The sequence below is a fragment of the Odontomachus brunneus genome, unplaced genomic scaffold (assembly GCF_010583005.1).
Source record: "Odontomachus brunneus isolate Ranch 3 - 2012 unplaced genomic scaffold, Obru_v1 Obru_scaffold_055, whole genome shotgun sequence".
NCBI classification, from domain to species: domain Eukaryota; kingdom Metazoa; phylum Arthropoda; class Insecta; order Hymenoptera; family Formicidae; genus Odontomachus; species Odontomachus brunneus.
In genome coordinates, this window is record NW_022639505.1 from 385,762 (window position 1) to 410,253 (window position 24,492).

The following is a 24,492-nucleotide window of genomic DNA, read 5'->3' on the forward strand; positions in this document are numbered from 1 at the left end:
AGCTTCGAACCATGGATATTCGGCTTTGCCGATGATGTTGATGCATGGTAGGGCTTACCCCATGATGTTCTACGCTTAGGGTTATCGTAGTGTATCCACTTTTTCACCAGTCACGACAATGCAAAAAAACCTTTTCTTTTCTGCCGTTGAAGCAGCTGTTCATACGTGAAAAGACGCCATTCGACGTTTTTCGGTTTCAACTCGTATAGTACTCAATGTCCTTGCTTTTGAATCATTCCTAATACTTTCAAACGTTTCGAAACTGTTGTGTAATCAACTCCTGATGATTCTGCAAGTTCAGCTAGCGTCTGACATGAGTCTTCATGAAGTAATGCCTCTAATTCTTCGTCTTCAAACTTTTTTGGTGCGCCAAAGCGTTCTTTATCTTTAACATCAAAATCATTATTTTTGAAACGTCTAAACCATCTGCATGTTGTTTCCGACAGAACATGGTCGCCGTAAGTCTCAACAAGAATTCTGTGTGCTTTAGCTGCAGATTTTTTTTTTAATAAAGTAGTGCAGTAAAATTCCCCGCAAATACTCTTTTTTTGGCACGCAACTCGTCATTTTTAACACTATGAAAAAAAGAAGTTGTTTACACTTTGGCGAAATGACATACACTGAATTTCAAGGTTGCTTATAATACATCCTTATAGATGTCGTTACCATCTTAAACTACATGCACGCAGTTCTGGTAACGCCATCTGTTGGAAAACAGCAAGAACTTATTCAAGGTCCTGATAACTAAAGTGCTTCACAAAGTTCCACTTTTCGTCCAAGACAATGCCCAAATATTTCAAGGAGGTACCAACCGCAATCTTTTCAACACCAACGCGAATCACGGGAGGGGAAGGGGGAAGAATTGGTCGCCTTATTCTATCCCGAAAAAGAATGGCTTCCGTTTTGGAAGCAGCGACTCTCAGTTCCTCGATTCGACGGAGAAATCATGCTCTCTGAATATTGGCCCTAACCACGGCACCCTCCACCGTAGGGGTCCCTCCACCTAACAAAGAATGATAACCAATGGCGTAGCCGTGTGGAGGCTGAGGGGGCTGCAGTCTCTCCCCCCCCCGAAATAATTTTCTGGGTTACACTAAGTGTGAAAAAAATTTTTTCTCAATGATCTTTTTTTGCTCGTCAAAAATAAAAAGTGCAGCCTCCCTTAAAACTTTTTTCTGACTAAGCCACTGAATGTGACATTAAAAATAGGTACATAACAAAGTCTAATAACAAATAAAGTGATTAGAAAAATGATATAATGATATGTTATAATTAATCATATTCACTTGGCACAAATTTCCTGATATTACTAATTTTGTAATAGAAAAATATATTTTGTTGTACAAATTATTTTGTAATATAATGTTTTATACGGATTATTTTGTATGACAATTTTCTTTTTTTACGTAGCAGAAGAACTAAGCGCTCTTTTTTTTACCTTTTTTTAAAAGGTAAGTTTTTCGGGATCAAAAGACGCCGCAGCGTCTCGCGCCAAGTGAACGCGCAAAGCAAGAAACAGTGTGAGACCGGCCGCGTATAACTTACGCCGACCAACTAGTTCAGCGCAGGCACGATTTTTCGTTCGGCTATAACGGCTAATCAGACGAATTTCTCGATAGGCTCTATAAATTCCTTGGGGTCGATTTACTTCACAAATCTATCTTTATATTTGTCCTACATAGTTCGTAAGAGGAGATATTTTAGTGGAAAGTCCGAAATGGCAAAATTTTACGATTAAGAAACGTTCTACTAATATCCATATCAGCCTTTCTCCGTCAGAGGCGCCACTTAGTGGCGCAGTCAGTGAGGCATGGGCCACGTGGTTAGGTCGTATATAATTTATAGTACACTCAGAGGCAGGTATGGTGTCCCTCGGCGGACCCGTATACACCTGTCAAATAGTCGAAAACGACAACAGGCATATACGGAGGGCGTATTATACGTCTTACGTAAAACGCGAGAAAAGCGAAGAAGGCACGTAGGAGAAGTGGTGGAAGACATTTCGATGTTGCATCCTTTTCGCACATCGTCCGATCGAGAGAGAAAACATCAGCAGACGTTACAGTTAGTGGTGTCTTCAATAACTGTCTCACTCACTCAACGCTTGAATGCAGAGAATATGAGCGAGACAGCAATAGGGAGACCGCGCTGTCTCTATAGGTGTCTCGCTCGCTCTAGTATCCATGTATCACGCTTTCCTCTTTTCTCCTTAGCAGAAATGCACGTTGTGCTGATGAATGACACCGAACGACAAAATTTAACTTTTTTGTTGTACGAATGTGAATAGTCATTTCCGATGTGTTTTTGCCCGCTAAGCACAAATCCTTAGTCCAAATTTGGTATGCCCTCCGTATATGCCTGTTGTCGCTTTCGACTATTTGACAGGCGTATACAGGCCCGCCGAGGGACACTATACCTGCCGCTGAGTGTACACATGTTGGTGTCAAGAGACGCGGTAGTATCTCGTATAAAACAAAGCAAGAGTCGCGCGTGAGAGGGAGAAGGTCATCTCCTTCTCGCTCTCACTTGCTGCATTATCTTTCAACATTCTTTTTATAGAAAATAGAAATTTAAATAATATTATATTTTAATGTCTTTGGATTTATATTTTCTGAAAGTATGTATGTGAAATATTTCATATATGAACATATTTTGCTTTTATATAATTCTATCCATGTAAGGAAATACGTGAATTATTTTCACTTGGCCTAACTACCTGATATCATGTTTTTTGTAAGAAATACAAGTTTAAACAACAATATTTCTTATTAACATTTTTAAATGTGTTATTTTACAAATAAAATATTTTTTATAGAAATATTTTTGTATAATTCTACACGTGCAGGCAAGCACGTGAACTTGACGTCTTTTCTCACCTTTTTTTAAAAAAATAGTAGATTTGTTCGGATTAATTATTACGCGCGCGCGATTGGTCACACATATGTGGAAAGGTCGGCCTCCAAGTATCACACCGAATAAACTTTATTGAATTTATTGCAGGCGCGAACTTGGCCATTAGAGTAACACTGTTTATGCCGTTTATATATATATATATATATATATATATATATATATATATATATATATATATATTGGCGCATCGTATCACGTCTGCATATTAAAAAGCATAAATTCCGAAGAATAAGGTCGCGCTCAATGTGAATCGTACGAAAGGTTGACACGACAGACTGGCTGTACTTAATCTGAATGAAGTACCGGCGGCATTTCATGACACGAAGGACGCGAGAAAACGTATGCTTCCCCTTTCGAAATTGTGTGCGTGCGCGAGCGTCAAGTGCGGCCTTAACCCGTAACAGGTACCATGAGGTCCATCCCAGGGACTCCAACTAATTTTATTTTCGTGATAATTCCTAAACTATCCACTGTATGGCGCAATGATATTTTCGTTTGATCTAATTATCTTTTAAAGTCCTTTTTGTAGAAAATAGAAAATTAAATAATATTATGTTTTAACGTCTTTGGATTTATGTTTTTTGAAAGTATGTATGTGAAATATTTCATATATAAACATATTTGCTTTTATATAATTCTATCTATGTAGGGAAACACGTGATTAATTTTCATTTGGCCTAACTATCTGATATTACATTTTCTGTAAAAAGTACAAGTTTAAACAACAATATTTCTTATTAATATTTTTAAATGTACGCATCTTCAGTACCTTTCGAGTAACAGTTTTCAATGTGACAGAAGAAAAGATTATCGAGTTATTTATAAGTAGCTGTGAATTATATGCCTTTTTCGTTTTTCGTCTGGGGTGACCCCATTGTAACGTTACTTTGACGTCACAGTGACCCCATTGTAACGTTACTCTAATGAAAATAATTTTCTTAATCTTCAACTCAATATGACTCATTCTTTACGTAAAAGAGTTAAAGCTCTTGCCTTTCAGTTAGTAGAACCTGAACTTAAGAGACGTTTTACAACTCAATATATTCATAAGCCATTGCGTTTAATAATTTCATCTATTTTAAAAATTGAAGAAACTGAAAGATCTAAAATTATTTTGCCATCCAGAGTAAGATGTAATAAATGTCCTAGAAATAAAGATATGAAGTCCAAAGAAGTATATATTAGATACAATAAACCAGTATGCACCAAATTTGCAAGCACGATCTGTAACGACTACATCTAAAAGCCCTCTAAGATGTTAATATTGTATTTAATTTAACAATACTTGTTTATATAATCTATAATTTGTAGACTTAGATTAAAACATAAATTTTTTTTTTTCCGATTATTTGTCTTTCAGTGTATTTTATTTCAACACTGTCCACATTGTGTTCATTAATAATCAGTTAACGTTTTTTCTTAGATTACTGAAAAACTGAGACTGTTATTATATATGTCTATTTGTAATATAATATTCGTAAAGTATTATTTTCGGACTATAAAGCGTTTTTCTTTCTACCTTTTATTATCATGTTAAAAATGTCAAAAATATATTGGGGTCCACCGGACCCCATTGTATCTATAGCTTGACTAAAAAGATATGGTTACGATTAAAGATACCTGTTACGGGTTAAGTGGGTATTCTAATGTGCGAAGATCCATTTTCAAGGCGATTTTTGGGAATTAATTTTAAGCAAATGATTAAACCTACAGAATTAATATTTCGTACTGACATTTATTTAGTACTTTGAAGAAACATTTTAAATTTTAGCAAAGTTTTTTATTCAAAATTGCAAAAAATACAAATGGACGAAACAGGTCACGCCGTCTTCCATCAGGCGTGTTGATTGCCGCCGTTCTCACCATCTAAAATAAACGAATTTGCTTTTATTTTGTTCTTTATGAAAGTGGCTATCGCCCGAACTAGAATTTTTTTGATATTTTTAAAATTACTATTTTTCTGGACTGCGAAAAGTTAAAATTTCTTAAATAAAAATCAGACTACTATTTTTCAAGCGCCGCCATTTTGTCAATTTTTTTTCAAATTATTTAATTCTTATACGGGCGATAGCCACATTCATAAAAAACAAAATAAAAGTAAATTTGTTTATGTCAGATAACGGCGGCAATCAATACGCCCGAAGACGATTTTATGATGTGACCTGTTTCGTACACTTGTATTTTCTCCAATTTTGAATAAAAAACTGACATAATTTGAAATGTTTCTTCAAAGATGAATAAATGTCAGTACGAAACATTAACTCTGTAAGTTTAACTATTTGCTTAAAATTAATTCCTAAAAATCGCCTTGAAAACGAATCTTTACTCTACAATACTTCCTTAAGGAAGTTATAAGCAGAATGCAAAATATTAAAAATGGCTTGAAACTTGAAACACAATTTTATTTATAAATAATGTTTGCATATATAAATTCTTACAGAATTTATCTTACAGAATTTTTCAAAAATTAATAACAAAGTATTAGATTTTATAATTGAGTATTATGACAGACTCGATTTTGCATATCTATTTTCAACAAACATAAATATATGTTTAAAATATTAAAAAGCAAATAAATTAATTAAATAATTTGTCAATGACATATGAGGTATATCACCGGTTAAAAGTATGTTTAAATATTCATGTTTAAATATTTATGTTTAAATATTATATTAAGGAATTTCATCACACACGATTAATTTATAGTAGTGAAGAATATAAGTAAAGATGTCATGTTACAAACATATGTAATAAGATATAATATTTTTGTTATTCAAATTATGCCTGATGCAAAAAACTTGGAGAAAATATTTTTTTCTTTTCTATTATCTCTTTCTGTACATTTGTATTAGATCAACTGATGCGTGAATGAAGTATTAATACGAGGGCTATCCGGAAAGTAAGGTTACAAGATTTTTTATAAATACAAAAATGCATATATTTTAATGAAACTTACAGGGATTATAGTATAAGTATTATATTATTTTTCCACATAATCACCATTTACTTTAATATATTTTGTTAATCGTGGGACGAGTTTTTTCACTCCTGTGTCATAGAGGTCTCCCGTCACCTCTTTTAGCCAGTTCTCCACTTTGATTTTCACCTCGTCGTCATCGAAAAAATGTTTTCCACTCAGATGTTCCTTCAATTTAGTGAAGAGATGATAGACGCTAGGTGCGAGATTAGAGCTGTGAGGGGGGTGGATTAAAACATCCCAACAAAATGAAGTCAACAACTCTTGTGTTACACGAGCGGTGTGCGGACGAGCATTGTCATGAAGGAGACAGATTCCCTTCGTCAGCATCCCATGGCGTTTGTTTTGTATGGTTCTAATGCCCTTTGCATTCAGGTAGCGTATTACAGCGCGCACTTCGCACTTGGCGGGAAACGGAATGAGGACGCTCATCTTTAACCTTCACCACAACGAGAGTTGGAAAGCTACTGACATCCGACACTGCTCGTTCGATTCAGCTGGCTTCTCGCTACATAGCAATGGTACCAACTTTGAAAAAAACATTTGCCTGCGAGAGCTACGCGCCTTGTAACCTTACTTTCCGGGTAGCCCTCGTAAGAAAAAATAAAAAATGTAATGAGAGTAACAGTTCTAAAAATGTGTTTATGGATGTGTGTGTGCGCGCGCGCGCGTGTGTTGAATTTCATCGTGTAACTAAAGAACATGCATTGCTGCTGTACCTTTACAACTGTAAATTCAGAAGCTTAAAAGTATGCGAGAAGTTTGCAGGAAGACTTCTACACACGCATGATTATGTTTTTCTAGTAAATTCGGTAAAACAAAACAAAACTACCCTGTAAAAAATTTGTATAAAATTCCATCGTATAATCTTTATTAAAATATCTTATACACACAGATATACAGGGTGTCTCACACTCTCTTCCGGGCATTTTATGGGGACATAGAATAGGTTAATGTGAACATAAAAGTCCTATACTGTTTTGCGATATTCGCAATAATAGTCGAGATATTAATTAAAAAAGATTAAGGAAAAACGCACGCTGAATGGTAGAGGACAGACCGTTCGAGTCACAGCGCGGCCCAATAATAAAGCGCGCGGATGTCACGCGCGGTGATTGGAAAACAATGCACCACTGCCTGTTCTTATCTCGGCGCGGTGCGGCAAGACGTAGGAGCGTAACGGTATACCAGGTATGTAAATATGAAACTGGAATTTTGTATAGAAAATACACGTTTATTGTATGAAAATGATAAAAAATATTTTATTCGAAGTATTGCCCATCGCTAGCTATACATTTTTCCCACCTGTCTGACAATTTGTGGGTGCCACGCCAAAAAAACTGTTGCTCTTTTGAGGCAAACCAGTCATCGAGCCATTTTCGTACATTTTCGTAAGAAGTGAAGCGCTGCTTAGCAAGTGCGTGTCCCATCGATGCAAATAAATAGTAATCGGACGGAGCCAAGTCTGGTGAGTAAGCCGCATGCGAAAATATTTCCCAACTAAACGCCTCAATCGTTTCCTTGACCAGTTTTGCTGTGTGTGATGGTGCATTATCATGAAGCAAAATCACTTTGTGTTGCCTCTTTTATATTCTGGTCGTTTTTCACGCAAAGCTTGATTCAAATCGATCATTTGTTGTCGGTAGCGTTCAGTATTAACGGTTTGGCCAGGTTTTAGCAGCTCATAATAGATCACACCCTTCTGATCCCACCAAACACAGAGCATTGTCTTCCGTCCATAGCGATTTGGCCTTGCAGTCGATGTCGATGGTTCGCCTGGAGTTACCCATGATCTTTTACGCTTAGGATTCTCAAAATATATCCACTTTTCATCGCCAGTCACAATTCGATGGAGAAATGACTTTCTTTTGTACCTGGCGAGCAGCATTTCGCAAGTGGTTTTTCGGTTTTCCTGCTGTCTTTCATTCAGTTCATGTGGAACCCATTTTCCCATCTTCTGGATCTTTCCCATGGCTTTCAAACGTATGGAGACGGCTTCTCGTGTCACATTTAATTGATCCGCGAGTTGTTGTTGCGTTTGAGTGTCATCCTTATCCAACAATGCTTGCAATTCGCTGTCTTCAAACTTTTTCAGTGGTCTTCCGCGTTCTTTGTTTCTCACGTCAAAATCGCCACTTTTGAATTTTTTAAACCACTCAAAGCACTGTGATTTACCAAGAGCATGCTCACCGTAAGCTTCGACAAGCATTCGATGCGATTCTGCAGCAGTTTTCTTTAAATGGTAACAGAAAATCAATGCTGTCCGCAAATCGTAGTTTCCAGGCACAAAATTCGACATGTTCAACGCTATTACAAACTATGCTGTTGTATGAAACTTGTATTGTTGTAAGTTGAAAATCTTTGTCAGAGATGTCAACAAGGAAATGGCGCCAATGGCGCGGTTTGACGGTAACTACATTGACAGCTAGGGCCATCTGTGGGCAAATTCCGGTTTCATATTTACAAATCTGGTACACACAAGTACCCCCGGCCAAAGTTTCTGATCTTTCTTTGGTACGGATGCAATAAAATTTATTAAGTCCGAAAAAATCTTTTTGAGTTGAAGTAATTCTATTGGAATACTCCAAGAAGTTCTGAGGAACTCCAATCATGGTGCATGTAACTTCCTAAATCATTCTTATAGTATGCCTCCACGAATTCCTAAGGAAGTACAATTCAGGAAAGGAGAAAACTTTTTCGGTGACCTTCCACGTTCTTCGTTTCTCACGTCAAAATCAACATTTCAAGAATTCATCACTTTCAACACTTAAAGAATTCATCATGCTATCTGGGTATGCTTTGCGAGCGATATTATTCAAATAATAGGAAAGAAACAAGAAAGAAAGAAACGTATTTTCAATCATTTTCTGTAATTTATACATACTTTATATTACACATTATATACAATATGACAGGTTAGAAAATTATTTTTAATAATTATTATTATTCGACACATTCGCATTTATTACAGTGTTTATATAATTATTTTATTATAAGATATTTACTTATTTCTGCTGTTTATTACTTCTTTATATAACTATTATTAGTACTTTAGTACTAATAAACATTAATCTTGATTAATAATATTTATACTGTCACGCTTTATGAGTTCTCCATATCTCTGAGAAGTCTTATTTTGGGTGCGTTCCGAAATTCATTGCCAATATTAAAAATCTATAGTTCATATTACGTATACTATAGAATTTCCGTACTGGCAGCGAATTTCGGAACGCAGCCTTCATATCATCTAATTTTATCTTATCTTATGTACAACGCCATGTTTTGTCGAACTAGAAACATAGGCCAGACTCTTACTATAGGGACTCTAATCGCCACCACTGTAGATACGTGATGAAGAAAGTTTGAATGTCTAAGTAGCTGCATATGGAAAACTTAAGTGTGCAACATTATAATATTGGCGAAATGGATATACTCAGTGAATATACTGACTGGCTAGCAAACACAGAACATAACTATTATATAACAGAAGTAACACAGGACACAATCTATGGAAGAGTGGTTAAATGTATAATAAGTCTTTCATATTTAACGATAGAGACTGTATTGTGGAAATGGAACTCCAAAAATAAAATCAATAATAAAACATCATACGACTTATCGAAAATTCTACAATATTCTGAGATATTCATGATAGTTATCGAAATATTAATTAAAAAATATTTAGGAATAATTATGCGAGATATGGCAAATAAGTAGCAACTGTAGTGACGATGTCTGCTATTATGTGTTTGTACATTAGTTCAAACTGGACAAAAAAGTCCTGCATCATTTTCCTAATAACTTTAGAGACGTTTAAATATTAATTAAATTTCTAAAAGTTTCGATTATTGTTTCAGGAAACGCAGTGTATTATGGAGATATTGTGCTTAAAGACTCACTTTTTTACTAGTTAAAATAATTTTATATAAAATTACTCGGTTATGTAAGGCAAATTATTTTACACGATGCAAAAATTTCACAAATATTAGAAAAAATGATTTAAAAAACAGGTAACATTAATATCTATTAAATACAAGATCGGTAAAAGAATGAACATTTGACACTGAACGCAAAAGAATTTTTAATGCGCGACTCAAAGTGCAAATTCCAATATTTATGTGACATTTACGTGTCAGAATTATAATATGACCTACATTATGACAGCGTGTTATTCCGACGTTACACTGTAAGAAAGTGAGAGAGGAAGAAAGACAAAGAATAGCACTACGCAGATATTGTATCGAGGGCGTGGGAATATTTCTATAGATATTTGTATAAATGGATGCTAATAAGACTTACATTATAGCAGTTGCATCAAAGATGCCATTATATAAATGTCTCAAAACATTTCTAAGTTTCATTGTTACGTTCAATAGGATCAAGCATTTAACTTAAGGTATGTACTTGCTGCTTTTGACAGATGATAATAAATAACATTAGTAAAGAAATGAGATTATTAGAAAATTTTATTTTATTAAATAAACTTTTTACTCGCAAAAACTTTAGCGTAAAATAAGCTTGCAGATTTATTTAGGAATTATTTTCATTATTGTATTCCTTACCTCAAAAACAGTTGAAAACGTTACTTTTTCGAGTAGAACTCAATTTAATAGTGAACTAAAAGTATGGAGAGCAGTAAACGGTTTAATCCATACGTAAAAGTCCCTCCAGACGAGGAAATTGTGATCTCTGGTATCGCCGGGCGATTTCCCAATTCTGATAATATAAAACTGTTGCAAGAAAATCTTTTGAATAAGACCGATCTTGGTTCGGAGGATGATCGACGATGGAGCAGTGGTAACGTAATAATTATTCAAACAAATGTCCATAAGAGAAAACAATAAACTGTCATTGTTTTATTTGAGAAACTCCGAAGATTACATTAGAAATATAATAAAGTGAATGTTTGAAATTTTAACAGTTGACTACGACATACCGGCTCGATCAGGAAAGATTAATAATGTAGAAAAGTTCGACGCGCAATATTTCAATATGACGTTTTCCAAAGCACATACTACAGATCCTATGTGCAGAATGTTGCTTGAACACACTTATGAAGCGATTATCGATGCAGGTGTAAATCCTAAAGAATTACGAGGAACAAGAACCGGTGTCTTCATAGGATCCTGTTATTCTGAGAGTACCAACATGATTCTCTATCACAGAATTCAGGTATAATTAGATATAAATTCTGTTTTATTATACAATATCTTTTAATATTCGAGATATGCAGAAAGTTTTGGATACAGCAATTCAAGAAAGAAATATTTCCCAATAATACTTCAAACAAAAGTACACGAAAAGAAATTTGGTTGGACCAAACATCTAGTAAAATACGGATTTACTAGTGGAAATTAGTGGTAATACGTATTATAAGTGATACTTGATGAGCTGATGTGTATAAGTATGTAAACTTTATTATTACTATGAAAAACTATCAAAGATAATTCGTTATTACAGGAATACGTTTATAAAATTATTAAATATTACTTTCCCTGTACAAAAATTTATTTTTCGTGACAATTACATTTTTATCCAATCAGCAGACAATGTTTTTTAAACGTTTTTTAAATATTTATTTTTTATTGATATTACATTGTACAGTTTAATGTAAAAATAATATTTAATAACCTTATAAACGTATTTTTGTAATAATGAATTATTTTTCATAGTTCTTCTATAGTAATAATAAAGTTTATGTACTTATATACATCAGCTCATCAAGTGCCATTTATAATACTCTTATTACTATTGGCATTTGTAATGTCACTTCTGACATTACTAGTATCACTAATAATATCACTGCTAATACTAGTAGTGTCACTAACAGTGTTACAATTAGTACTATTAATGTCACTATTAGAGTCACTAACAGTGCTACTATTAACATTAATAATGTCACTATCAACACTAATAGTGTAACTAACAGTATCACTATTAGCACTGCTAGTGAAACTATTAGTGACACTATTACTATTAATAATACTTTTTGTATATGGAAGTCATCTTGTTAGAATATTCTCAGAATATTTTGTGCTGTCTGGGAATATATTATAATTCTATAATATAATGAACAAGATACACTTATATGCAAGGTCGCAGATATAAATGCAATAGAGAAAAACTCACGTGAAGGCATATTTATTTTATTTATTTTATTTATTTATTTATTTATTTATTTATTTATTTATTTATTTATTTATTTATTTATTTATTTATTTATTTATTTATTTATTTATTTATTTATTTATTTATTTATTTATTTATTTATTTATTTATTTATTTATTTATTTATTTATTTATTTATTTATTTATTTATTTATTTATTTATTTATTTATTTATTTATTTATTTATTTATTTATTTATTTATTTATTTATTTATTTATTTATTTATTTATTTATTTATTTATTTATTTATTTATTTATTTATTTATTTATTTATTTATTTATTTATTTATTTATTTATTTATTTATTTATTTATTTATTTATTTATTTATTTATTTATTTATTTATTTATTTATTTATTTATTTATTTATTTATTTATTTATTTATTTATTTATTTATTTATTTATTTATTTATTTATTTATTTATTTATTTATTTATTTATTTATTTATTTATTTATTTATTTATTTATTTATTTATTTATTTATTTATTTATTTATTTATTTATTTATTTATTTATTTATTTATTTATTTATTTATTTATTTATTTATTTATTTATTTATTTATTTATTTATTTATTTATTTATTTATTTATTTATTTATTTATTTATTTATTTATTTATTTATTTATTTATTTATTTATTTATTTATTTATTTATTTATTTATTTATTTATTTATTTATTTATTTATTTATTTATTTACATATTTATTTTATTTATTTACTTGCGACTAGGTATTCTCAGTTATAGGATGTAGTAAATATTGGTTAGCGAACAGCATTTCTAACTGGCTCGGTCTTAATGGACCATCTTATGCCGTGGACACGGCTTGCAGTTCAAGCAGCTACGCTATAATGGAAGCTTACAGGATGATACGAAGTGGAGAATGCGACGCGGCCATCGTAGGAGGAGCCAATCTGTGTCTGCATCCCAATATAACGCTTCAGTTTTATAATCTCGGTAAAGATATATTCAGGGAAAGAATCTTTTCGTCTTATGGGCTTGTTCTTTACGCGTAAGCGCCGTGACAATAGCAAATCAAACAATCGATATTATAATCAGTGGTGAATATTTGCAGGAGTTCTCTCCGCTGATGGTTACTGTAAGCCCTTCGACATTAGTGGTTCTGGTTACATGCGCAGTGAAACTATCGCGATAATTTACCTGCAAAAAGCAAAGGATGCGAGACGAATCTATGCGACTTTTGTCTATGCTAAAACCAATTCCGACGGTTTCAAGGAAGAAGGCATTACGTATCCTTCAATGAGCATGCAGAAAAAATTATTAGAAGAGTTTTACGATGATTGTGGTGTTACATCTAAAGAGCTATCCTACATGGAGGCTCATGCAACGGGTACTACAGTAGGAGATCCTGTAGAAGTTGACGCTATCGATCAGGCTTTATGCTCAAAAAGAACTACTCCTTTGTTGGTGGGTTCGGTGAAATCGAATCTTGGTCATTCGGAACCTGGCAGTGGTCTTTGCCAAGTGGCAAAAGTATGTGAATAATAAGAGTTAAAATTTACTTCTATATGTATATAAATTTTGTAACTTGTTTACAGTTCTGCAGTTATGATTCTGTTATTCCTATTATAATGGAACTTTTTTCAAATTTTTAGGTAGTGATAGCAATGGAAACTGGTATAATTCCACCAACCATACATTATGAAATACCACGAAAGGAATTAACTGCTATAATTGAAGGCAGAATAAAGATCGTTACTGAACCTACTACATGTGAGGGTGGTTACATGTGTATTCATTCTTCTGGATTTGGTGGTGCAAATTGTCACATATTGTTGAAATCGAATCCCAAAAATAAAATCAACAATGCATTATCAGACGATTTACCTAGACTTGTAGTTGTATCTGGTCGTACTGAGGAAGCTGTTAAAACTCTCTTAGATGATGTAAGTTTGTCTGATTATATTACTTTATAAGAGTCAGTAGAACAATATAGTAGAACAATATTTATCTGAAAATAAAATAATTATTTGTATCAAAATTTGTATATGTAACTTTTCTGCGGTAGGTTAATAGTCGAGAACTAGATGTGGAATACGTTGCTCTTCTGCACCGTGTTCATGCTGAAAATATAGAGGGGCACCCGTACAGGGGATACACTATAACAGGATTGAAAACAGCTCGTAACACAATAAAGAACGTTGGAAACAGTTTATATGTAAGAAAACCAATCTGCTTCGTATTTCCCGGGACAGACGTTTTGTGGTGTAACATAGGTGTGCTAATAATTATTAAAGTAACTTATATTTGTTTGTATAAACAATACATATTTTTGCCTATAATCTGACTATAACTCGAACTCTATGTCTCATTAATACATTTGATTTTGATATATGAAGAATTGATGAAATTGCCAGTGTTTGCTAAGGCAATTGAAAAATGCAATGCAACATTAAAACAGCATGATATATGCGTCACAGATATTCTAACGGACAAAAACAAATTCGCTTGCAACAGCATTTTAAAATCATTTGTAGCAACTACTGCTGTACAGGTAAGAAGTTTCTAAATGCATTTCCATCTCTCCTTCCGTGTACAGAAATGCGTTTAGAAACTCGTCCAGAGAAGTGCCGCAATTTTGACCATTCAATTATACATACAAATACACATGCGCGTCAATAGACACATTTTAAAACTTACACAGTACATGAAATATAATAGAACTCAATTAAAACTATGATTTTTCTGAACAACAATGTAGATTGGTCTAGTGGATCTTTTAATTCATATTGGTATCTCACCCGATTACATGATTGGCCTCTCTATTGGTGACTTAATTTGCGAATATGTTGATGGAATTTTCACTACTGAAGAAACGATTTTGATGGCTTATTACATGGGCATTGTATTTGAACAGTTCAAAATACAGGTATTATGTACAGTAACTTATTAATTCTTAGAGAATATGGAACATTGTAGAAATGTATATTCTATGTAACCGATGTTCATCTGATCGCTGTTATTTTGCAAGTATATAGGATATCTGAAGCAAGTATATAAAACGAAACTGCGGAAATAGAAACTTGAAGAAACGTATGAAGAATGAATTTTGCGCTAACAGAGCTTCCCAGTAAGCAAATTGAGAGCAGACTGCGCGCAAATTGGCAGCAAATTTGATAAAAAATTTACACCAAAACCATAGCAATCTGTGTCCTCATTCAGCTACGGTTTTGGCGATAGAGCTTGCTGTCGGGCAATTGCTGCAGATTTCCAGCAAAAACCGCGCAGAGTCTGCAGTGCAGCAAGATCTGCGCGGTTTCTGCCGCTGATCTGCCGTCAGATTGCTACAAATTCTGCACGATTTTTCCTGCAAATCTGCAGCAATTATTCGACAACAGGCTCTGTAGTATATCTGGCGACAGTTTGGCAGCAAGATTTGATATAACAGATCTTGCATCAAATTTGTTATCTATTTGCCATCAAAAATTGGTAGCCAGTTCTGCTCGAAATCTGTTCGCGCAGGTTTGGCTATTTGGGTTATTTCACAACGTTGCACGTTCAGGTTCGTCCTCCTTTCTCCCTTAATATGTCAAAATTTCACGTGATTCAAGTAAAATGACAGAGATGCTCGTATTCAGGTTGATGCGTTTTACGTTCACACGTGGTTTTATATATCTTGCATCAGACATCCTATATTCGCAGGTCACAGTTCTGAACAAATATACACGTCCCCCCCCCCTTTCTAAGTACTCTAAGAGTTAAATAATTCAGTATAGATATTAATTTTATAATTACCACATCTATATAGATATATGTATTTAAAACTTATTACCGTTTTTCAGATTGACAATATTACTACGAATTGCTGCAAATACTTTGAGTCTATCAGAGCGCAACTCTTGCAGTATTTGAGCCACCTATTACCGCTGCAATCTCCAAAAAGTCGCGGTGTAATATGGTTGGGCAGATCTCGTATTGAATTCGGCAATACGTGCGCAGCTATGGCAGAATATTATGTAGACAATTTATTGTATCCGGCAACATTAGAAAATATTATACCTTTGATATCGAACGATACAGTACTTGTCGAGATGATGCCGGAAAACATTTTACAAACAGTCATAACGAAGTCATTGAAATCAAAGATGACGTTGGTTTCATTGTGTAAACATGGCCATGCGAGTACTATACAAGACGTTTTAGAAGGAATTGGAGATTTTTATAATATAGGCTTCCAGCCACAAATTTCAAATTTGTATCCTCCAATACAATTTCCGGTTAGTCGTGGGACACCAATGATTTCTCCTCTTGTCAGGTGCATTTTCCAATACATAAAAAAATGACACTTATCTATTTCCATATTTTGCTGTTCTACTACAATTATTACAGATGGAACCACTCCGAGGACTATTTTCTCTTCCGTTATAAAGGTCAAGAAAAAATTTTCAGTAGAGAAGTAACCGTCAATATTACAACCGTTGATGCAGATTACGAGTACATGTCCGGTCATGTGATTGATGGGAAAAATCTGTTACCAGCTACTGGTTATCTTTTTCTAATTTGGCATATGATTAGTCTGTTGAGCGGCATTGACTATCGCAAAATACCAATTGTATTTGGAAATGTTAAATTCGTTCGTGCCACTTCTTTATCAAAGAAAGATGAATTGAAATTAATTCTATTAATTAATTCAATCCAAAAAGGTAATTCCTTTTTTTTTCACAGTTACTTAAGTCATGATTTTTATTCACCGTACGTATAGTATAGTCTTAATTGATTTCAACTTTCTTGGTACACTTACAGACAGTAATAACTTTGAGATTATGGAGGGAAACGATATTATCGTAAGTGGAGTCGTGAGGATTCCTGACGACATCATGAGTGAAAAGCTACCAGTCCAATATTTATCCAAGCACGACGATAACGAGAAATGCAATGAATACATAAATACCGCGGATATTTATAAGGAGTTACGTCTTCGTGGCTATCAATATACCGGTTTATTTCGTTCGTTGAAGAGTGCCTCGTTCACAAGAAAGATAGGACGTATTAAATGGCTGTCAAACTGGGTAGCATTCATGGATAATATGTTGCAAATAAAAATTCTGTCGAACGACTCAAGAAGTACTTATGTACCGACCCAAATTGATAAACTGGTAATTGATCCTACGTATCATTTAATGCAGGTTCAGAATGTCCCTATTGGAGAAAGGGGTAAGAGAATCTTCGGTTTGATCTAAAAAAATTCTTTCATTCTCCATAATTTTCAACGTAAAAGACTCCTATACTCATGTCAAAATATCTAATTTTATTACAGATTTTCCCGTATACGTCTACGATTATATAGATGCTATAGTATCCGGAGGAGTAGAAATTTCTGGGCTCAAAGCTACCGCTATATCTCGTCGGGTGACACGCGCCGAAGCCATACACGAGGAATACAGATTCATTGCTTATCGCGATCATGCCTTGATATCCTTGAAAGAAGCGATAAAATTATCGGTGCACATTGCACTTGAGTGCTATGAATTGAAAAATGTCAAAGTAATCGAGTACGTCGAGGATAACGACGAACTCCTGTTGAAGGATTTGGTCACTCCAGTTGTTCAAGAAGTTATAAATAACTTGCCGTTAATACGATCTAATCTCACGTTGGTTGCAAAAGTCAACAGATTCGACAGTTCCTCTTTGCCTCCAAATCTATCGATCAGTTCTATCGTGCAGTTCAACAAATTAGCGAAAGACAACGTTTGCTTATTGGCCATTGGTGTTGGAATTTTGACGAAAAATATACATTTTATGAACAGATTATTGTCCAGTGTAATGACTGGAGGCTTTTTGTTGAGTCGAGAGGATCTGAGTGCAACTTACGATTACTCGTTACTGCAACGCAACAATCTGAATATCATCCTGGAAAAACGCACGGAACAAGAAGTTCTAGTGCTTTTAAAAAAGGCGGTAACCACCGTGAAGATTCGAGAAATCGTATATATAAGCAATCACGAATTTTCGTGGATTAATAAGCTGAAAGATGCCATGAACAAAGAAAATGAATCAAATACAAACACAAAAATAACAGTTGTTGCAGAGGGTGATTCGGAGTGTGGTGTGTTAGGACTTGTCAATTGTTTACGAAAAGAGCCGGATGGGGAAATGATTCAATGCATATTTATTCAAGACAAGGATGCGCCCAAGTTTTCCTTGCAAGAGCCATTCTATATGGAGCAATTGCAATTGAACTTGCCAATTAACGTCTTACGTCCCGGCAAAGTTTGGGGTTCTTACAGGCATTTTTCATTACATGCACCAGAGCCGAGACTTGTGCAGTACGGCTACGTCCTTCAGGAGGTGTGTTAACGTATTTATTCAAGAAAATAGAGAAAAGAAATCGTCATAAGACGGGATTTGTTTAACATCCTGTGAATGGCACTGTACCAAAACGATAAATACTGCTTCAATTCGAAATCATTTATTTAACATGAATTATTTATACGAATTATTTATATGAATTATTTATACGAATTTATGATAATACGATGAAATTAATTTTCGTCAGACACGAGGTGATCTCAGCGCGCTCCGTTGGGTTGAAGGACGAATATCTACTAATATCAAGCATATAAAAGTATTTTACGTGGCGCTTAATTTTAAAGATATTATGATAGCTACTGGTAAACTTTCTATGGAAGCCTTTAAATCAGTTAGTGGGCGAGACGTTGATTCCATATTAGGTTACGACTTTGTTGGTTTTGACAAAAGTGGACAGCGAATAATGGGGATCCATCCTGGCAGGTAAGATAGTGCCGTTCGAATTCTTTTTTTTATAATATCTAAAATAAAAATTTCTATAGCCAAAAAGATAAAAATGCTTTTCAATTTTTATAAAATCGTTACTAAAGTGTTTTGAGTCGTTGAATATAAATTTGGGATCAAAATTTGAAAATTCAAAATAGCGGATCTAATATCGCAATTAGAAGTTCTTAGAAATTCAGTAAAAAGCCGGATTCCTATCAAAATTTGTGCTAGAAATTTTTAGAGTCCCTAAACTGGGATTATTCAAACATTTTGGTAAACATATTAATTAATTCGCCATTACGAAATTTAGAATGTTAACGTCCACATTCGTATTCCAAAAACATAACAAAAATCGTATTCATAAAACTTTTTATTATCGATTCTCATTATAATCTAACAATTTGTTGAATTTCTCGAAAATGTAGGGCGTCATATTGGATTTGGCATTTTGAATTTTGGAATTTTTACGCTAAATTCGTATAAAATGACTCGGAAACTTTTTTATGCTACTGAGTTTCATGAAAATCTTGCTAACTTGAAAAAAATTAAACAATATGCGCAATGTTAAATGAATGCTATTTTCTTTCTTTAACACAGAAACACACATTAAGTGATTAATAGAAATCTTCCTTTTTTCCTTCTGTTCTCAAGAAAACTATATTGAACTGATTTGTAAAACCATTTTCTTTTTTAGAGCAATGTCAAATATTATAGTACCTGACTATCGTACACTGACATGGGATATACCTGACGAATGGACATTTGAGGACGCTGCGACAGTTCCGTGCGTTTATATCACATGTTACTATGCTCTGTACGTAAAAGGAAAAATTAAGAAAGGGGATAAAGTTCTCATTCATTCGGGCAGCGGTGGTGTTGGTCAAGCCGCGATTAATCTCGCACTGAACGAAGAATGCGAAATTTTTACGACAGTCGGAACACTTGAGAAACGACAATTCATTAGAGAAACTTTTCCCTGCATACCCGATAATCATATCGGCAATTCTCGCGATACAAGTTTCGAACAAATGATCGTTCAGCAAACGCACGGACGGGGTGTAGATATTGTGCTAAATTCTCTAGCTGAGGAAAAACTTCAAGCGTCTGTTCGCTGTTTGGCAAGAGGTGGTCGATTCCTAGAAATAGGAAAATATGATTTAATTTCCAATAATATCTTAGATAAAATAGCTTTCGCGAGAGGCATTAGTTTCCACGGCGTCATGTTGGACAATATAATCTGCCACTCCGAAGAAACAAGGAAACACCTACATGATTTAATTTCGCAAGGTTTAAAAAAGCATGTAATAAAAATGCTTCCGAGGAAAGTCTTCGAAAAGACTGAAATAGAAGCTGCTTTCAGGTACATGGCAGCTGGTAAGCACATAGGAAAGGTAATTATTCTCGTAAAAACGAGTGAAATATTCATGATTGCTTGCGCGAAAGTTCCTCCTGCACGTTCATGTAAAATTTGAAAGTTACTATCTTTATTTTCAGATACTAATCAAGATACGCGACGAAAACGAGCCATTGGATCTTCCTATTCTGGCTCACCCCCGATTTTTCTGCGAGCCTCATAAATCTTACATTATTTTGGGCGGCCTCGGTGGCTTTGGTTTGGAATTGGCCGATTGGCTAATTCTGCGCGAAGCCCGCAAGCTTGTGCTGACTTCACGGACTGGGATACGAAATGGTTATCAACGTTCAAGAGTAGAGCTATGGAAGTCCTATGGAGTGGATGTACAAATAATTGCTGGTGTTGATGCGTCCATTCATGAAGACTGCGCAAATATCTTAAATTTCGCCGCGACAATGGGACCAGTGGACGCTATATTTAACCTCGCGGTAGTACTGAAGGATGCAATCTACAAGAACCAAACCACCGAGACTTTTGAAGAATCGTTTAAGCCGAAGGCGAGGACAACAAAGATGCTTGATGAGCTATCCAGAAAGATGTGTACCGATCTTAGACATTTCATTGTTTTCTCGTCTGTCTCATGTGGCCGCGGAAATGCCGGACAAACTAATTACGGTATGGCCAATTCTATCATGGAAAGAATTTGCGAAAAGAGAGTACAGGACGGATTCCCTGGGATGGCTATTCAATGGGGCGCAGTGGGTGATGTCGGTCTCGTTGCTGACATGGTAGAAGACAATAAGGAATTAGTTATTGGCGGTACGTTACAGCAGAGAATATTGTCCTGCCTGCAGTCGCTGGATGCTTTCTTGGTGCAAAGTCGACCTATCGTAGGTAGTATGGTCGTGGCAGAGAAGGGGACGGGTCTAAGCGGAACGATGAACATTTTGGAAACCGTTGCCAATATTATGGGTAATCGTTTCGTTATGCATAAAACATATTTATTGAGTGTGACGACTTTTATATTTCCTATTTATGTTCCTTAGTCGCTGTAACATTTACTTAAAACTTATTTACTATCGACATGTTTATCTTGATAGATGACATCAGAATCGAGAAAATACACGTTTTGAACTTTCGCAAAATGCGTTGTAATAAAAAATATATCCGTAACATGTTATCTATGATCAATTAAACAAATTTTAAAGATAAGCTAAAAACGCTCATTTTGCGTCAGTAATCAGAAAATGGATATACAATTAAAATAACAATTTTACATGGTAAATAGATAGGCTGCATTTGTCATTAATTTTGCAGTTTAGTATTTCGTAGATAATCTCTGGATCCTTAATATAATAGAAAAATGTCGATGGTATTTTACAAATTTACGCAATCAATCATGTGTTTTATTTTATGAACATATCTTTTTCTTTGAATATATTTTACAAAAATATTGTGAGTTATTTCTCACTCTTGACATTATTATTCATGATAATAGTGGCGAGAAACCAAAGTCTTTAATTATTTCGTCTTTGCTAACACAGGGTTGAAAGATATAAGAATGGTTGGACGTCGCACCGCACTATCGGAAATCGGCATGGATTCGATGATGGCAGTCGAGATCAAACAAACATTAGAGAGAGAATTCGATGTTCATCTTACTGCACAGGACATTCGGAATCTCACTATCGAAAAGCTTTGCAAAATGGCTGACACAGATAAGTCTTTGGGAAAGGAATCTAACCGAGATGAACCTATTGTCGATATGGAAGGAATAAAATCGCTACTTTGGCTACCGAAAAATTTAACTATTGTTCCGGATATTTGTTTGGAACTGTCCACAAAGCATGAGACGGACAGAGAAAGAGTATTTCTTATACCTGGAATTGAAGGTTGTGGAAGCGTATTTAATTGGTTGGCTCCAAAAATCAAAGCTCCCGCGACGTGTTTGCAGCATGGTGCAAATAACATCTCTACGTGCGAATCAGTGTTGCAGTCGGCTGTCACGTTATTACCTGTACGTAGCAATATAATGGCGAAATATAATTACATACATGATAATCTATTGTGTTGAGAAGAAGACTTGTAATCGTATCACCTAAATTAAAAAAACTATTTAAAATAGGGAATTTCGTATATTTGTTTTCTAGCATGTTCTAACAAGAATGAAGAATTCTAAAAATTTCGTATTAGTTGGATATTCATATGGATCAGTAATTTGTATTGAGTTGGCAAGACTGTTGGAGGCCAAAAGTTTCACAGGACGATTAATTTTAATCGATGGCACACCTGAACAGATGAAAACTATGAAAGAACAATACTTTCCTTTCACCACTATTCAGGAGTTTCAGAATAATGTTCTTCTAGGTCTTATGGATTTATTTTATTCAACTGACAGTACAATGGTAGGTTTTTAAAGAAAATATTTTAGGTTGTCATATAATTTACACAATAATTAATACACCACAATTGTTAACAGATTCGTTTGGAATTGTCCAAGCATGACACGTGGGAGCAAAAGTTGGATGCTTTCATCGGATGTATTCCAGATGAATTTTCCCATATTCATTTTGAAAGTTACAGAATTTACGCCACATCAATTTACAAGCATCTACTTGCTCTTGATGAGTACGATACGTCTTCATTGCCGCTGCTAAAATCACCTATACTCTTGCTAAAACCCACAGTTTTGTCTATGCATTATCGCCAGGATGATTATGACTTAAGCAAGGTAATCTTAATATACAGACGCATATCAAGAAGGTATACATTTTCAGAAACTGTTTGACAGCATATTTATTATAATATTTGACATAATATTTATTTAGATGACTAAAGGTAGCGCACAAATTCATTACGTGGAGGGTAATCATTTCACGATGTTGGAAAACGATGAAATTACGGCTGCTATTAACGGAGATATCGTCATAAATAAATGATCTTAACAAAATGTATGATCTTTTATATAATCTTTTTGCGAGAAAATTATTAATATATTATTTTTCTTTGGGAGTGGTTATAATTTATTTATTTGTTTATAATTTGCTAATATTTGTTATATTGTTATACTGTTTATAATATGTTAATATTGTTTATATTGTTTATAACATCAGATTTTTTGTTAACTACTAATTCTTCCGCCTAGCTATCAGTACTATTAAATTGTGCATAAAAAATAGGATATTTTAGGTTGACAATTTATTTGATAAAAGACTAAAATTACTAAATTTTATCTCGTAAAATAATCATTCTTCTTAAAATTAAACGTAATAATGTACTTTCTTTGAAAATTAAAGTCAAATTCTTTAGATTTTTATATATTGAAATGTTCGTACCTCTGTTTTCTAAAAGATTTTTTAAAAAAACCTGATTTTCTGTAATTACTGAAAAACACTATCCATTATTTTCAAAATATCACAAGTTTTAAAAATATTGTGAATGTGTCATCAAACTTTTAAGACTCGTAATATATTGAAAAAAATGAAAAATGTTTCTTAGTAATTACAGAAAATTCGGGTTTTCAAAAAGAATTATAAAATTACAAAAATATAGATACAAATATTTCAATATAAAAATCTAAAGAATTTGACTTAAATTATCGAAGAAAGTACATGTTATATTTAGCGTTAAAAAAATGATTATTTTGAGAGATAAAATTTAGTAATTTTAGAGTTTCATAAAATAAATCGTCAACCTGAAATATCCTATTTTTTATGCATAATTTAATAGTACTGATAGCTAGACGGAAGAATTAGTAGTTAACAAAAAATCTGATGTTAAAATAGAAGATAAGACGTAAGCGTCGTAATCGTAGACGCTAATGAAAAGTAAAGTAGAGAAAAACGTAAATGTAAGGTCTTAACTATAGATCGCTAATAGTCTTTCATGACTTACGTTTACGTTTTTCTCTGCTTTTATGTCTACGATTATAACGCTTACGTCTCGTTCATCTGCCTTAAGAGAATGCCGGAGTGAGCGACGAACTTGATATACGTCGATAACGTAGACCGATCGTCAAAAAATAGAAAACGTTATCTTCATTTACCGACGATATCGAATTTATATATACATATGTATTTATAGAATAAAGACGATCGTCAAATAGGCGCTAACATGATACTGCTATCATCCTTTCACAGATGTTATGTAAGTGTTACGTCCTGTGCAGACATGAGTCATGCACTCTATCTTTGCCTCCTCTGTCGGGAAACAACAAACAATTCCGAATCGTAAGACCGTTTTTCGTCTTTCCCCAATAAAAATTCCGACTAAAATTCCGAAATAACCCTGGGAAATACAGCACTAAAACTCCTTAATCCGC

General features: G+C 33.8%; 1 protein-coding gene across 4 annotated transcripts; it reads left to right on the forward strand.

Annotated features, from left to right (window-relative positions):
• The first annotated feature begins 10,197 nt into the window (after positions 1 to 10,197).
• LOC116845673 (fatty acid synthase-like) lies at positions 10,198 to 23,529 on the forward strand. 4 transcript variants are annotated; one of them, XM_032818667.1, is made up of 20 exons: positions 10,198 to 10,286; positions 10,464 to 10,687; positions 10,812 to 11,062; positions 12,793 to 13,018; positions 13,137 to 13,555; positions 13,678 to 13,968; positions 14,091 to 14,298; positions 14,422 to 14,576; positions 14,784 to 14,951; positions 15,865 to 16,337; positions 16,412 to 16,725; positions 16,826 to 17,236; positions 17,340 to 18,370; positions 18,579 to 18,814; positions 19,512 to 20,208; positions 20,312 to 21,143; positions 21,716 to 22,188; positions 22,322 to 22,576; positions 22,651 to 22,902; positions 23,000 to 23,529. In XM_032818667.1, the coding sequence occupies exons 2-20, from the start codon at positions 10,516 to 10,518 to the stop codon at positions 23,108 to 23,110; spliced, it is 6,975 nt and encodes a 2,324-aa protein (XP_032674558.1). In that variant the 5' UTR covers positions 10,198 to 10,286; positions 10,464 to 10,515; the 3' UTR covers positions 23,111 to 23,529. The 4 variants fall into 4 exon arrangements, with proteins under 4 accessions (XP_032674558.1, XP_032674560.1, XP_032674559.1 ...); XM_032818668.1 differs by having other exon boundaries at positions 10,204 to 10,286; positions 10,489 to 10,687; XM_032818669.1 differs by lacking the exon at positions 14,422 to 14,576 and having other exon boundaries at positions 14,091 to 14,240.
• The last annotated feature ends 963 nt before the right edge of the window (positions 23,530 to 24,492 follow it).

What these genes read in the sequence shown, in the direction of transcription:
- LOC116845673 (XM_032818667.1), top strand. Translation starts at nt 10,516, where the DNA reads ATGGAGAGCAGTAAACGGTTTAATCCATACGTAAAAGTCCCTCCAGAC. An exon ending in TTAAAACTCTCTTAGATGAT is followed by an intron (nt 13,969 to 14,090) that starts GTAAGTTTGTCT and finishes TTTCTGCGGTAG; the next exon opens with GTTAATAGTCGAGAACTAGA. An exon ending in TAGCAACTACTGCTGTACAG is followed by an intron (nt 14,577 to 14,783) that starts GTAAGAAGTTTC and finishes ACAACAATGTAG; the next exon opens with ATTGGTCTAGTGGATCTTTT.